Source organism: Hylobates moloch, unplaced genomic scaffold (genome assembly GCF_009828535.3).
Source record: "Hylobates moloch isolate HMO894 unplaced genomic scaffold, HMol_V3 SCAFFOLD_1, whole genome shotgun sequence".
Lineage (NCBI taxonomy): Eukaryota > Metazoa > Chordata > Mammalia > Primates > Hylobatidae > Hylobates > Hylobates moloch.
This window is the reverse complement of record NW_026652276.1, coordinates 231902650-231919206: the sequence shown is the minus strand read 5'-3', so window position 1 is coordinate 231919206 and position 16557 is coordinate 231902650. Positions and strand designations below refer to the sequence as shown.

The 16557-nt window shown below is 39.7% G+C and overlaps 1 protein-coding gene across 12 annotated transcripts in view; it reads left to right on the top strand.

Annotated features, from left to right (window-relative positions):
* The window catches only part of PRKAG2 (protein kinase AMP-activated non-catalytic subunit gamma 2), a 333499-nt gene that overhangs the window by 306184 nt on the left and 10758 nt on the right, over positions 1-16557 (top strand). For all 12 annotated transcript variants that reach the window (XM_032762260.2, XM_032762259.2, XM_058428208.1 and 9 more), the window contains 5 exons: positions 6990-7071; positions 8511-8569; positions 10716-10761; positions 13216-13270; positions 14606-14732. In XM_032762260.2, coding sequence (XP_032618151.1) covers positions 6990-7071; positions 8511-8569; positions 10716-10761; positions 13216-13270; positions 14606-14732 — 369 coding nt within the window. The remainder of the gene's footprint in view (positions 1-6989; positions 7072-8510; positions 8570-10715; positions 10762-13215; positions 13271-14605; positions 14733-16557) is intronic.

Below are 16557 nucleotides of genomic sequence, written 5' to 3'. Positions count from 1 at the left end.
TTTCATCGCAGCACTTTGGGAGGCTGAAGCAGGAGGATCACTTGAGGCCTAGAGTTTGAGACCAGCCCGGGCAACATGGCAAGACCCCATCTCTACAAAAAGATGTAAAAATTAGCCGAACGTGGTGGCATATGCCTGTGATCCCAGCTACTCAGGAGGCTGAGGCAGAAGGATCACTTGAGCCTACGAGGTTGAGGCTGCAGTGAGCTGTGATCACACCACTATACTCAAGCCTCAGCAACAGCAACCCTGTCTCCAAAATGAAAAAAAGAATCAATTTCTGTTGGCTTCTGGTTTGGTCAGTATAGGGTGGAAATTTTAAGCATTTGTTCTTCTTGGCTGTTAGTGCTGAGTACTATACTGAACATCTTCACATACTAGCCCGTTCAGTCCACACCTACACCTGTGAGGAAATATCCATTAGCCCCATGTTATAACAGAATGTTGAGGCTCACAGAGGGTTAAGTGACTGAGCAGCCACCACACAGCTGGCAGGGGCCAAGGAGCCCGTGGGAAAGCTTTGGTGCTTGAGGCCATCAGGAAAACGAAGTGAGCTGTTGTGCTCGTGATTGCAGCTTGAAAAATGAAGCAGTGTCCCTGTTCTGTAGAGATACACATCTTATGTGGAAAACGAGAAGTTGAAGTCCAGTAGGTGTAGCACTGTAGCTCGTTGACAAGAAGTGGGCTGTCCTCTGGTTTTTTTTTTTTTTTTTTTTTTTTTTTGAGACAGAGTCTCGCTCTGTCACCCAGGCTGTAGTGCAGTAGCGCGATCTCGGCTCACTGCAAGCTCCGCCTCCCGGATTCACGCCATTCTCCTGCCTCAGCCGCAGGATGGCCTCTTAATTCACTCCACGTGCTTCCGTGAGCCTTAGTTGTTTTACCTTCTGTTGCAGAAGAGATGCCACTTTTCACATTAAATTCTTAACATTCTCTTTGCCATTGAACTGCTGCTTCACTGGGGCTTTTCTCTCTATAAACCTTGCCATTGGGCTGGGTGAGGTGGCTTACCCCTGGAATCCCAGCACTTTGGGAGGCAGAGGCAGGAGGATCACTTGAGTTCAGGAGTTCAAACCAGCCTGGGCAATATAGCCGGACCCTGTCTCTACAAAAAATAACAAAAAGCTGGCTGTGGTGGTGTGCACCTGTCGTCCCAGCTACACAGGAGGCTGAGGTTGGAGAATCACTTGAAACCAGGAGGTTGAGACTGCAGTGAGCCATGTTCCTGCCACTGCACTCCAGCCTGGGCAACAGAGTGAGACCCTGTGATTCATACGTACATACATACATCGATCTCTCTATTGGACCGATACTGTCTGAAATTAATTAATTCCTCTCCCCATCCCTCCATCCCTCCTTGCCATTGACCATGAAGCGTCAGTGTCTTTCATCTCAGAATTAACTTGGTTCAGCACCTGTGATCAGTTTCTAATGTCTGTATTATTACCCCGTATAGTTTCCCATACATGTATTTGCCACTTTAAGAATTGGTGTTACGCAGTTATTTCCTGTTTGTGTTGTTCACAGTGGCCTCACTGTAAACAGTATCTGCAGCATTTCGGGGGCTAAACGCTTTCGTAGCAGATTAGTCTGAGAATTTATCACGGGAAGCAGGATGTTTTTTTCTGAGTCTGAAGTAACAGTCATCATATTTGAGTGTTAAAATTAAACCCCTGCTTTTGTTGGTATCATTCTTTTAAGCTTGAGGTGTGATGAGGCTCACTATAGTGTAAAAATGTCCATTAAATCTGTTGGATCGGTATGTGGTCATTTGTACAAGGTGTAAACATTAAATATCAAAATATCAAAATATTCACAAACCAAGCTAATAGCAATATTTATTCTTGAGTTTTTTTAATTATTACACCATTTGACCAGGGATTTTTGTTTGTAGATGTCCACTGTGCTCAGTCATTTATGTCTTGAAGCTGGATACAATAGTCTCTTCCAGAAGCTTCTAGAAATGTGTCCACTAAAGGAAGCCCTCTTGTTTGGCTGTCACATGGTCTCATCTATGGTTTAGATCCATTGGACTCATTGGGCCTTATTAGAGAAAGGCAGTCCTTGATAGGATCCTAGGACTTAGGTCATATACAAGGTTCGTTTACTTTCTATATTGACAATTGCAATTAAACCATACAATAAATGCCTAGAATAGCATTTAATTACTGTTTAGTCCATTTTCATTTCATGCAGTTACTGCTATAGTTAGGTTTGTCTACCATTTTGCTGTGCATTTTTTATTTTTTCTATTGATTTGTTCTTTTATTCCTTCTTCACTCGATTTAACAAACTATGTTTAACCCATTTTTCTCCTCTGCTAGCTTTTTAGTTATACATTCTTTTTTCATTTTTGTGGGTACATAGTATGTGTATATACTTATAGGGTGCATGAAATATTCTGATACAGGCATACATTGTGTAATCACATCAGGATAAATGGGGTGTCCATAACCTCAAAGATTTATCATTTCTTTACATACATCCCAATTATTGGTTATTTTTAAATGTATAATAAATTATTGTTGACTGTAGTCACCCTATTGTGCCATCAAATACTAGACCGTATTCATTCTAACTATATTTCTTTATCCATGAGCTGTCCCTACTTCCCCCCACCCCAACCAACCCCACTACCCTTCCCAGCCTCTGGTAACCATCATTCTACTCTCTATCTCCATGAGTTCAGTTGTTTTAATTTTTAGCTCCCACAAATGAATGAGAACATGTGAACTTAGTTATACATTCTTTTGTTAATCTTTCAGAGGCTGTCTTACAGATTACATAGCATCTTTGACTTACTACTTTCCATCTTTTAATAATAATTTTACCAAGTCCCAAACAATGCAAAAAATGTATACAGAAGTTAAACCGTCTCCTACCCTATATGCTATTGTTATATATTTTGCTTCTATATAAGTTATGAATCCCACAGGATATCATTACTCTGGCTTTACACAGTATTGATTTATGTTTACCTACATCTCTGCCCTCTCCTGTGCTCTTTGTTCCCTCCTACAGTTCTGTGCAGGTCTAGAATCTTTCCTTCAGTGCAAAGGACTCCTTAAGTATTTCTTTTTTATTTTTTTTGAGACGGAGTCTCACTCTGTCACCCAGGCTGGAATGCAATGGCATGGTCTCAGCTCATTGCAACCTCCACCTCCTGGGTTCAAGCGATTCTCCTGCCTCAGCCTCCCAAGTAGCTGGGATCACATGTGCGCACCACCACACCTGACTAATTTTTGTATTTTTGGTAGAGACGGGGTTTTTTTCATCGCGTTGGCCAGGCTGGTCTTGAACTCCTGACCTCAAGTGATCCCCCTACCTTGGCCTCCCAAAGTGCTGGGATTACAGGCATGAGCCAGTGCGCCTGGCCTCCCTTAAGTATTTCTTAATGCTGATTGTTTAGTGACAATTTTCTCTGCTTTTTTAATCCAAAAAACCTTACTTTGCCAATCCTTTTTGAAGGATATGTTCGCTGGATAGATGCTGTAACCTAGCTTGGCAGGTTTTTTATTTTAGCATCTTAAAGTTTTCTTTCTCTTGTCTCTGACTTTCATAGTTTCTGCTGGAAAGTCAGCCATCAGCCTGCTTGTTACCCTTTTGAAAGCCAATATGTCTTTTTCCCTCTGGCTGATTCTCCCTTTACCTTTGGTTTTTAGCCTCTTGTCTATGACGTGCTTAGGTGTGGTTTTCTTTGTGTTTATCTTACCTGGGATGTGTTTGATTCTTCTTGATAAATTTCAGCTTCTTGTTGAAATTCACCTGTGTGAAGATGATGTGGGGAAAAGCCCTCAGAAAAATTCCAGAATGAATGTGGTGCTCAATGCATAGCCTTCTTTTCTTTCAAGAATTGTAGCTCCCAGAATCCACCCTGTGTTGATGCATACAGGGCCCTCAAATAGTGTTTCCTGTCTTTTGTACAACTTGGATAGTTGTTTTCAACTATTTCATTATGCCAAACTCAGAACTTTCTGGATTAGCTTTTCAATAGCTATGGCTACTTAGGGTTTCATGAATGATCCTCATGAATGTTTTTAACATTTATTTTCTCTGCTAAATCTGTCATTTGAAGAAAACAGTAAGCAATTTGTGCTTTTAAAAGATGTCCCTGGCCAGGCGCAGTGGCTCATGCCTGTAATCCTAACAGTTTGGGAGGCCAAGGCAGGAGGATCACTTAAGCCCAGGAGTTTGAGACCAGTCTGGGCAACATAGCAAGATCCTGCCTCTATAAGAAAAAAAATTATCCAGACATGGTGGCATGTGCCTGTGGTCCCAGCTACTTGGAAGGCTGAGGTGGGAGAATCACTTGAGCCCAGCAGTGGCAGCAGGGAGGGGTGCAGTGAGGAAACAGTGAGCCAAGGTCACACCACTGTACTTCAGCCTGGATGACAAAGTGAGACCCTGTCTCCAAAATAAATAAATAAATACAAATAAAACATAAAAGTTGCCCCCATTCCCATTCTATTCCAACCAGTTTAGAAAAGCAAACTTACCAGATATTCAGTGTGTTTTAAAATCTATTTACATGTGACTTTTCCACTATATTCTTCTATGATATATGCTAGGACCACGATCAGAGATGCCCAGGGTACAAATAGCAAACCATTCAAATGGGCACACCTTTCCTGGATGCCGTTTAGTTACAAAAACAGTGTATTTTGGTGCCTTTTTGATGAAAGTGTGATTCTGAAGCAGTTCATGAGTTTCTGGATGCCGCTCAGTTACTGTTGCTCTCCCACATCACTGGGTTGGCTCTAATCATTTCCTCGTCTTCATTCTCTTGTAGTTCATTTGACTAATGTATAGAATCCCTGCTATATTCAGGACTCAGCGCTGGGTGGGTTAAAATAAATGCATGAAATAATTGATGAGCTCCCCCGACGCACCAGTAGTCCCTATATTCTTGTGTAGGTGAACTAGGTACATGCATGAGCAGTTCCACATAAGGCAAAATGTGTCACAATAAAGGAAGAAATAGGTACTAAGTTATTAGTCCTAAAGTCATCTGCTCTAGGTTCCTGCAGTTGTTTTCATTAGTAAGTTAACAAGGATTTTGTTTGTTTTGTTTGTTCATTTGTTTGTTTGTTTATTTGAGACAGAGTCTCACTCTTCACTCAGGCTGGAGTACAGTGGCGTGTTCTCAGCTCACTACAGCCTCCGCTTCCCAGGTTCAAGTGATTCCTGTGCTTCAGCCTCCCGAGTAGCTGGGATTACAGGTGTGCACCACCATGCCCAGCTAATTTTTGTATTTTTAGTGGAGACGAGGTTTTACCATGTTAGCCAGGCTGGTCTCAAATTCCTGGCCTCAGGTGATCTGCCCATCTCGGGTGGCCTCCCCAAGTGCTAGGATTACAGGCGTGGGCCACCGTGCCGGCCAAAAAGGTTTTTTTTTTTAAGTAGTGAGTGAGAAGAGAATAATTTACTTTTAGTTAAAAAAAAAAAAAAAAAAAAAAAAAAACCATACCATAACATAATGTAACACTTTTTTTAAAGAAACATTTTACTATCCCAGCTTCTTAATATATCAGTTTAATTTTTTTTGCTTGTTTCTCATTGTTTCCAAACACATATTTTTATAAGTATCATAATGTATAATTTTACAGTTACATTTTTATTGTCATAGACCTTTCTTGATATAATTATGAAAACATCATAATTATGTTAATTATTATTTGATTTTTTTCTCATTGGTATGCTAGTATTTGATAAGTTTTCTTTTGTTTAGGAGGTGGATTTTTTTTTCAGTTTTCAAGACTAGAAGTAATGTCACATGGAACATTGTTGATTCAGGAATCCCACTCCTAAAATAATCCAAAGAGAAAAAGCTGTTGCACAAGCAATATGAATACTTTGTGATTCTTGACACAAGCTGTGTTAGAAAAAATATTTTCTCAGTGGTTTTATAATAGCCCTTGTATTAGGAGCTACAACTTTAAAATATTGGTTGATTTAGCATCTACAAATGACACTTTCTTTTAATTTGCATTTCTTGGGTTATTAATAAGGTTGGACATTTTCCCTGTACTTATTTGCTGTCTGAATTTAGAGGATCATTTTCAGCACTGAGCTTTTGGTTATTAATAAATCTTCAAGTATGATACCTTGTGGTATCCCAAAGGATATTTGTTATGAGTGTTAAGTGAGATACAGTATGTTAGTGCCTGACCTATTTGTCTCTGGAAGGTATAAAATGCAAAAATATATTGTATCTTTCATGCCTTTTTTTTTCTCAACCTTGGGAACTGAGAAAGTATGCTTGTTTGCTTGTTTGTCTCATTGAAAATACTAAAAATAAATTTTTATTTCAGGTAATTTGATACAACTTCAGTGTTTTCAGATGAATTAATAACCACATGTAGGAGATATTAGACCCTAAAGTCTAATTCTCTTGTATGGTTTTAGTTACGTAAAGTATCTATGTAGACAAGAGTCTTCAGATACAATAAGAAAAAAAAGTTAATTGCATTATTTCAATTTCAAAAAATAATTTTTAATCCCTGTATGCCTTTAGGTGTAATTCAAAAAGATTTTTGCTAATGTTAATAAATTCCATTATTTTTAGCTTATCAAACTTACAAAACTTATTATGGAAGATAGCTGATAAGACTTGGTCAAATATGTTAGTTAAGGATATTTTTCTGGCCAGGTGCAGTGGCTCACGCCTGTAATCCCAACACTTGGGAGGCCAAGGTGGGTGGATCACTTGAGGTCAGGAGTTCGAGACGAGCCTAGCCAACATGGTGAAACCCTACCAAAAATACAAAACTTAGCCGGGCATGGTGGCGCATGCCTGTCATCCCAGCTACTCGGGAGGCTGAGGTGAGAGAATCGATTGCGCCCAGGAAGCGGAGGTTGCTGTGAGCCAAGATTGTGCCACTGCACTCCAGCCTGGACAAGAGAGTGAAACCTTGTCTCAAAAAAAAAAAAAAAAAAGGTGTTTTTCTTCCTGGACTTTGAAGGTATGTTTTGTTTGTCCTCTTTTTCTTCAGGTTAAAAAGGCCTTCTTTGCTTTGGTAGCCAACGGTGTCCGAGCAGCGCCACTGTGGGAGAGTAAAAAACAAAGTTTTGTAGGTAAGCAGTGTGGGCCTGAGGAAAATCGAAAATGGAAACCTTGAAAGCAGAAAGCCTAAAGTATTTTAATAGATGCCTGTTTGGAATTCAACCTAGTAAACATGTTTGCAAGTTAAAGAACATTCTTGCTGGCAGGGTGCAGTGGCCCATGCCTGTAATCTCAGCACTTTGGGAGGCCAAGGCAGGGAGATCGCTTGAGCCCAGCAGTTCAAGGCCAGCCTAGGCAACATAGCAAGACCTCATCTCTACAAAAACATACGAAAATTAGCTACTCAGGAGGCCGAGGTGGGAGGATGACTTGAGCCCAGGAGGTCAAGGCCATGATCGCTGCACTGTACTCCAGCCTGGGTGACAGAGCGAGACCCTGTCAAAAAATAAATAAATAAATAAAATAAATCCTTGCTTTTTCATACTGGGTAAGAAGGTGGAAGTGCTAGTGAGGTCCAAACACTGTTGTCCTTTTTTTCTTTCTTTTTTTTTTTTTTTTTTTTTTGCCTCCTCATTGAGAACACACACTGTTGTAACTTTTATGGAGCTGTTGTTGTTGTTGTTGTTGTTGAATTTCTTTTAATTTAGCAACTTTTTGGCTCTCTGAAGAGCGTATGTGTCTTTACCAGCCCAATGAACAAACCCCACATAGGACGCCACAGTCAGATGTGAGCCAGCTGCCCCACTTTGGGCCACACATGGCATATGGCATCCCTGGGCCCCGCACTCATCTCGCTGGTGCACACCTTTTTGACAGGGTAGATGCTGTAAACATGAGTGATGTCTCTGCCAGACCATTGTTATACTATTAAAACTGTTGTGTAACTTACAGCTATCTAAATGCCTTCATTACTTATCTTGTGAATCACAGCAGACAATGCCATTGTCTCTCTTAGCATTCTTCACGTTATTTTGAAGTGATCATTATGTCTGCTTCTAGGTTTTAATTTCATCAGGGAAGAAGTTCATGTCTTTTTCATCCGTGTCATCCTAGTGTCTAGCACATCAAAAGCACTCAGTAAATGGCAACTGTTCGTTAAAACCATTGTGTTTAGAATGCTTCTTGGGAAACAATCCAAGTGCCTAGAATTGTCACGTTTCTAAAGCTTACGGAATACTTTATCTTAAAGTATTTAAAATTATTTATATGTAACTGCAATTCTTTTTTCAAATTTATATCAGTTAATGAATTTTCTCTCATCGATTTGCCAAATTCTGTGGTTAGTTCCGTAGTACTTACTGTCAGGTTTAATTTCAGCTAAATTTGTATATCCAGTTTGGTGTACACAATTAACACATCAATAGTTTTAAATAATATATTAAACTCTGCTTGATATCTTCAAAGTATATTTTATAAGCTCTTCTAGTATATATTCTAGGCTCACTTGTCATTTGAAATTTTTAAAAATGCTTTCGTAGTTTTATTTGTAACATATAATTCTTTGTTCCAGGAATGCTAACAATTACAGATTTCATAAATATACTACATAGATACTATAAATCACCTATGGTAAGTGGCACCAGTTCCTATGTCAGTAGTTGGAGCTGTACATATCTATGTATGTGTATAGGTATATGTGTGTATTTTAAGATTTTTAATGTTTTCAGTTTTTTCTTTTTTGGTATGGAGTGCTGGTGGTGGTTGATTTTCCAAATATATATAATGCACAGGGAACTTCAGTATAAAACTATCTTTACCATAAGTTATATGTATGAAACTCAAAGAAGGGATTCTCAGGAAAAATAAAAGGAAATAGATTCTTTATTCAGCTTTCGGAATTCCTTGGCTTAGCAGAATTCTACATATTTATTAGCTAGAAGTTCTGTAAGTTTTGCTTATCTCTGCGGTCCTGTTGATGTGGTAGAGCTTAATTCAGTTATCCCAGCAATTGCAGAACAAGAATTATATGTACTTTGTGATTTTAAAGAAGAAAAAAATGAGTCATTAAAATGAAATAAATTCAGTTTTGACATTTTCCTGCTAATTAGGAAAAAACAGCTACTGGCTAATTTTAGTAGCAGAACTGTCTGGTCCCTGGTACAATGGTTCTGGAAAGAAAGCAGCTTAAAAACCACTTTTGTCCTTCATCTAACTTTGTGATCCTGAGATTCGGCCTGCTTGGTTTTGTGTTTTTAGTTTCTGTTTGTTCATGAGGGTGGGGGGGAAGGACAGGATTGCATAATCTTATTTAACTAGTCCTATTTGGGGTACTTAAAAGGTATAAGTTAATTCAGTTAATACTGCTTTATGCATAATGCTCAGTATTATCCAATAATTCTTACATAAAATACAAAAATGAGTTTCTTCATAAAACATGTTCTTGCCGGGCACAGTGGCTCACGCTGTAATCCCAGCACTTTGGGAGGCCGAGGTAAGTGGATCACTTGAGGTCAGGAGTTTGAGACCAGCCTGGCCAACATAGTGAAACCTTGTCTCTACTAAAAATACAAAAATTAGCTGGGTGTGGCAGCAGGCACCTGTAATCCAGCTACTCAGGAGGCTGAGGCACAAGAATCGCTTGAACCCAGGAGGTGGAGGTTGCAGTGAGCCGAGATCGTGCCACTGCACTCCAGCCTGGGTGACAGAGGGAGACTCCGTCTCTGAAAAACAAAACAAAACTGTACTCTTAGGAAGTTTTACCAAAGATTTTGTAAATATCCTGTATTTATTTCCCATGAAGTGTATTATTTCTTAAATATTACCAATACAAGTGAACATGGGCTTTCCTTATAATGGTCATATCTCTGCTTTTGAACTAGCAAAATCAGCACAAGTGTGAGTTTTGAATAGATAGAGTTCTGTGAAATGCAGCAAATCCCATATAAGAAATCTTAGCAATAGATTATGAAATCAAAATTGCAAAAAAGCAGTTATATCTAAATATGCAGCCCAAAGTTTTTCTTAATATCTGTAGATACAGGCCGGGCACAGTGGCTCACGCCTATAGTCCCAGCACTTTGGGAAGCCGAGAAGGGTGGATCACTTGAGCCCAGGAGTTTGAGACCAGTGGGGCAACATGGTGAAACCCCATCTCTTAAAAAAAAAAAAAAAAAAAAACCCACAAAAATTAGCCAGGCATAGTGGTGTACATCTGTAGTCCAAGCTACTCAGGAGGCTGAGTTGAGAAGATTACTTAAGCCTGGGAGGTTGAGGCTGCAGTGAGTCATGATCACACTTGTGCACTCCAGCCCGGGTGACAGAATGAGACCTTGTCTTAAAAAAAAAAAAAAAAAAACTTGCAGATAGATTTTTTTCTCTATATCTCACTTCATTTTCTTTCTTTCTTTGCAGTGGTGCCATCTCGGCTCACTGCAACCTTTGCCTCCTGGGTTCAAGCAATTCTCCTGCCTCAGCCTCCCGAGTAGCTGGGACTACAGGCACCCACCACTATGCCTGGCCAATTTTTGTATTTTTAGTACAGATGAGGTCTCACCATGTTGGCCAGGCTGGTCTCGAACTCCTGACCTCAACTGATCTGCCCACCTTGGTCTCCCAAAGTGCTGAGATTACAGGCATGAGCAACCGCACCTGGCCACCTCATTTTCTAATTGTGAATAGAAAATGCTATTATGAAAGCTATGTTTTGTTTCATTTTCCAAATATTTTTTCTATGTTGTATATGTATATTTATAAATAAGAATTTTTTTATTTGCAGGTACAGATTTATGAATTAGAGGAACATAAAATTGAAACATGGAGGGGTAAGCACTATTGGATGTTTAAAATCTTTTAGTATCAGGAAAGCTATGCTTAGTATGAAAAGTACATTTTAATTTTGCAGATCCTTTTCTCTCTGCTCCATAAAATGTTATTTAAAACATTCTCTTTATTTCTATCTTAATTTTGATAGTGTGCTAACTAAAGCTGAACAACGTAAGTATTGTCCATTCTGTTTATAGACCTGTATAGGACATCTTCAGCAGGCAAGGCCTTATCCTAGGGCCAGGAGTGTGAAGATGAATGAGCTAACCAAGCCCCACCTCGCTGCCCACAATGGGGCCACCGTTCACTACTAAGTCTAACCCCTCAGAGATTTGCCTTGGTGTTAAGAAATGCATCAGAGGCATGCCTAACTTGAACTAAAGCAAGCATCTGTTCTTATTTAAACCTAATAATTGTTTCTTTACAAATTGTGGAGAAACTTAGGACAAATGAACCTCAAACTAGATGATTTGGAGCAAATAGCATGGAAGTAATTTGAAGACCATGTTCTTTCTTTGTCACATTGACATTCACCCTGTAAAATCATGATACTCTTTGCTGCCATAGAACCATTTCTTAAATTCGCATTTTATGATTGTGAAGGTGGTGGTCTCACTGAGACTTGTCATGGTGGGTTGGTGGAGAGGACCGGGGGTGGGAATCACAGCAGACCCAGTCTGTCTGCAACAGCAGAGCCTTTGTAGGGTGCTCATGGAAACGCTGGTAGAAATGAAGGGACCAACTAAAGGAAAATTTTGAATTCAAAATTGAAGAGTTTGGTTCTATGTTTCCCATTATACGCTTGATAGGAGAAGCAACCTTTGTAACTTGCTGTGAAATCAGAATACATTTTGGAGTTCTCTTACACCCCCAGGGGCCCTTTCAAATCCATACGATTTAGAAGTTTCACTGAGTGATGGATTTGGTTTATTATGACTTTGTCAAACCAAGCTAAACAAATTTGGCCTGGGATCTGTACGGCCTGTTGTGCAGTGATTGTGTAACACCAAGATAGATACTTCTTGTCCAGTTCTACTGTACAAGTACTGATAGACCAAGGTTTAAGTATGTTTGCATTTTGACATTACATGATATTTGGTAGTAATAATAATGCCAAAATATTCTTAAACGCCTTCTGTATAGAAACCTTGGTAAAGCAAGGCCGGATGCGGTGGCTCACACCTGTAATCCCAGCACTTTGGGAGGCCAAAGCAGGTGGATCACTTGAGATCAGGAGTTCAAGACCAGCCTGACCAACATGGTGAAACCCTGTCTCTACTAAAAATACAAAATTAGAGCCGGGTGCAGTAGCTCACGTCTGTAATCCCAGCACTTTGGGAAGCCCAGTGTAATCCCAGCACTTTGGATCACCTGAGGTCAGGAGTTTGAGACCAGCCTAGCCAACATGGTGAAACCCTGTCTCTACTAAAAATACAAAAAAGTAGCCAGGCGTGGTGGTGCGCACCTGTAATCCCAGCTACTCAGGAGGCTGAGGCAGAAGACTCGCTTGGGCCTGGGAGGCAGAGGTTGCAGTGAGCCAAGATGGTGCTGCTGCACTCCAGCCTGGGCGACAGAGCAAAACTCCTTCTCAAAAAAAAAAAAAAAAATTAGGCTGGGCACAGGGCCTCATGCCTGTAATCCCAGCACTTTGGGAGACTGAAGTAGGTGGATCACTTGAGGTCAGGAGTGCGAGACCAGCCTGGCCAACATCATGAAACCCCATCTCTACTAAAAATACAAAAAAATTAGCAGGGTGTGGTGACGTGCACCTTTAGTCCCAGCTATTTGGGAGGCTGAGGTGGGAGAATTGCTTGAACCCGGGAGGCAGAGATTGCAGTGAACCCAGATCATGCCGCTGCACTCCAGCCTGAGCAACAGAGCGAGACTCTGTCTCAGAAAAAAAAAGAAACCTTGGGAAAGCAAATTAATTGCAGTTGATATCTTTAGAAAAAAACAGTTTTTATATGCTGGAAAGATGCCCACAATGCAGTAGGTTTTGAGCATCAATTTGGTAAAATAATACTTAAGAATATTTAAAGAACAAAGTTTGTTATAACTGATTTTGTCTTATAACTTATGGAAATTGATTTTTAAAATTTCATAATTGCTTCATTTCTCGAGAGTAATATGAACCTGGTAGCATTCTAGTGACCTCTGCTGGTATTGCCCTTTTATCAGATTTCTTTGTTTTTCCTGATTTTATAAACACTTAACTGTCACATTGTTTTTTAATATTTAATTTTTCTTCAAATGCAACATCCTGAAAACAGTTTGGAAGTTGTTTAAAATAGCCATAACTGTAATCAACACAGGAGTTTTAGGTAAATTAAATTTCTTTTTGAGTTTTTAATCCTTCTAACTATTAACCATAAACTGAAGGGTATTTGAATTTGTGTAATAACTGCAAACAGCAAATGTGTTACTAACTGCATATTTTCTTTCTATAAATACAGAGCTTTATTTACAAGAAACATTTAAGCCTTTAGTGAATATATCTCCAGATGCAAGGTAAACTTGTTTTGTTTTTTTTTTCCTTTGAAAACATTCATTCAGATGTATGTGTTTTATCACCATGATAGAAAGAAAGAAACAAATAAACATGTTCTTCATTCCAAACAGGGCCCGCCTCCTTAATTCCAGCTACACTGTACGCATTCAGTAAATCTAGCAACACTACAAAAATCACAGCCACTGCTGGTGCTAAGGATTGATAATGGACTAGTAATAGGGTCATACTAAACCATCATGAAGATCTCGGCCAATCTGGGGGGCGTGTTGAAATTGCAGATTCCTGGGCTTTTACCCCTGACCTGCTAAATCAGGATAGGGCCCAGGAATACGCATTTAAACAACTCCCTTGGCAATTCTGCTCCACACTAGTGTTTAAACATCAGTGTATGTTAGATGTCAGTTCAGATGTGGTCAGAGCATGAGCTGCCTTCTGTGTAGTCGTCTGGCCCATCCTTTTTTATCGAAGCCTTCTGGTTTGGCTGTGATACATTTCCACATTTGTGTAAAAGCATCTTTCAAACTCAAATCCAGTACAGAGAAAGATTAAAATATTTATTTTCATTTTATTTATAAGTCCTAACAAAAAGATATAACAGCCTTCTTACTGGCAGTCCCAGGAGAGGGACCAAGTAGAACAGAAATGTTGGCCCTACAATATCTCCTAGCCAGGTCAGCCCAGGATAGAGGCAGTTTGCCCGCTCACCAATGCAGAGGGCTTGCTGCTACAGCCTTTGCTCTCTTACTAATACGATGCATCTGTTTGCTTTTCTAAGGATTTAGGTTTCATTATCTTTCAAATAAAATCACTGAATACACTCTTAAAAAAAAAACTCCTCTTCCTGGCTGGGCATAAGGGCTCATGCCTGTAATCCCAGCACTATGGGAGGCCATGGTGGGTGGATCGCTTGAGCTCAGGAGTTCGAGAGCAGCCTGGGCAACATGGCAAAACCCCATGTCTACAAAAAAGAAAGGAGGCGCACGCCTGTAGTCCCAGCTACTCAAGAGGCTGAGGTAGGAGGATCACCTGAGCCCGGGAGGTCAAGGCTGCAGTGAGCCATGACAGCAGGCAACAGAGCAAGAACCTGTCTCAAAAAAGCAAACCAAAAAAAATCTCCTCTTCTAGAGATTTGTAGCTTGCACTTATATCTGAGATATGTTAACATAGATTGTGAAAGATGAAAAATTTGCTGAGATCTCTAATTTAAAACTCTTCCAAAACACTGTTATTATTGTAATAATAAAAACACTGGAAGTGCTTTAAGGCAGGGATAGTCCAAAGTGTTCTGATTTTTCTTGAAAGCCTCCTAACAACTTTAATGACTTTTCCCACAGCCTCTTCGATGCTGTATACTCCTTGATCAAAAATAAAATCCACAGATTGCCAGTTATTGACCCTATCAGTGGGAATGCACTTTATATACTTACCCACAAAAGAATCCTCAAGTTCCTCCAGCTTTTTGTAAGTAGTTTTTAGCGTTTCTAAAGACATAATTGCATTTACTTATTAAATAATGTACTTCAAGTAAATTGGCTCCTGTTACCCTCAGTAGAAGAAATTGTTAGTTTTGAGGTCTCCCTTTCTAAACTTCAGTTTCTCAACTTACTACTCTCTGTACATTCTTAAAGTTGATTCCAATTTAAAAGCAATCACCTTTTAGTGCAAGTATCAAAACAATTTTAAAAACAAAACTCGGCACTCTCTCTTTAAATTAAAACATTTATCACCAACATTTGAGGAGAAATAAGGCAATCTGCAAGTCAGTCTAATTAAGGACTGTTGTACAAGATAAATTGAACAAATATCTAGAGCAAAAATTGCTTTATGTTGCTTTTATTGGTGTCACGGTTTTAGAAACGTGTTCCAAAAAATGCTGTCCTCAAGATTGTCGTACTATAAACTGCAGCAGCAGTGATAGAAAAACTCAAAGCAAATAAAATTTTGACAAGAGAATACCATGTTGGTCCAAATAAGGCCTGTATTACCTGTAGGTTTTCTCAGCTACTTGAAATGAGCTGGCCCCATAGTCATCCAGAACTTTGAGTCTGTTTGGTTGGAAACATTAAAAGAGACTCAGGAAGAACAGAGAGTTTATGAGAGGTTTTTTATGTTTTTCTTTTAATTACATGCACGGAATTTGAGGTTATAAGTAATCAGTCAAATAGAACCAGTAGAAGGTCTTAATCATTCTGAAGAGGTAATTTGAAGAGTTGTTTTTTCAAGACTGTAACAGATATTAAAAATGTGCTTCAAATTAGCTTTCCCATTTTCCTCCCCATGGCTTCACCTAAGGACCTAAAATAGCCTTCCGGTGCGGTGTGAAGGAGCTGAAGCTCCTGCCCTGGAGGCAGCTTGAGGGGCCCCTTTTGCAGACAGAAGCACAGAGGGCTTAGTGATTGTGAGAAATACCTTGTCAACCAACCCAGTCTTGTATTTTAATCATTTACATATATAAATAACAATTATTTAACCATGTTGTGCTAAGAAAGAAGGTAGGGAAGGGTAATTTACAAAAAACTCAAGTTTGAAGTTTAATAAAGGCGATAATCTAGGAAAAAAGGATTAGGGATGCATCCGCATTGTTTATCAGACTGTACATCTGGGAATGCAGCCGCTTTAGTAGTTGAAGTTTAATAGGAACAGAGGGAGCACGGGGTGGGAAGGATGTATTCAGGGCCCCCACGTGAGGCCTGCAGCTCACTTAATCCTTAGAGTCATCATTTTTAAATAATATTAATCATGAGAGCTGATTACTGTATGTCCGGCACTGTTCTAAGCACTTTACATAATCTCATCCTCGCTGCTACCCTATCAGGTAGGTATTTTTATTAATCCTATTTTATAGGGATGCAGCTAAGAAAGGTTAAGTAGCTTTGCCATGGTTGCGTGGCGGGGAAGCGGTAGAGCCAGGATCCCTTTCGAGCATTCCTCACTCCCCATGCTTTCCTCCACGCAGGGGCCATGGGAGGGAGGCGTTTGCACACCTTGCATACACAGGACACCTGGCTGGGAAACGTGCCCCAAGTCATATGGATATTAAGTGGTAGATTTCAAACCCGCGAGTCTCTCTGACTCCCAAGCCCAAACTATTTCTGCTAGTGTGCTGTTGCACAAGAGGCAGTAAAAGCGTGAGATCATTCTTTTGCAGAGCTGCTTCAGATTTTTATCTTCTATAAAAAGGAGAGGAAGTTGCCTCTGCCCAGTACTGCCTCATATTTGGGCCAATATGGTAATTAGAATCATGCTACCAGAATATTCAGCTAACTAAAGGTTTTCAGTTAGAAAT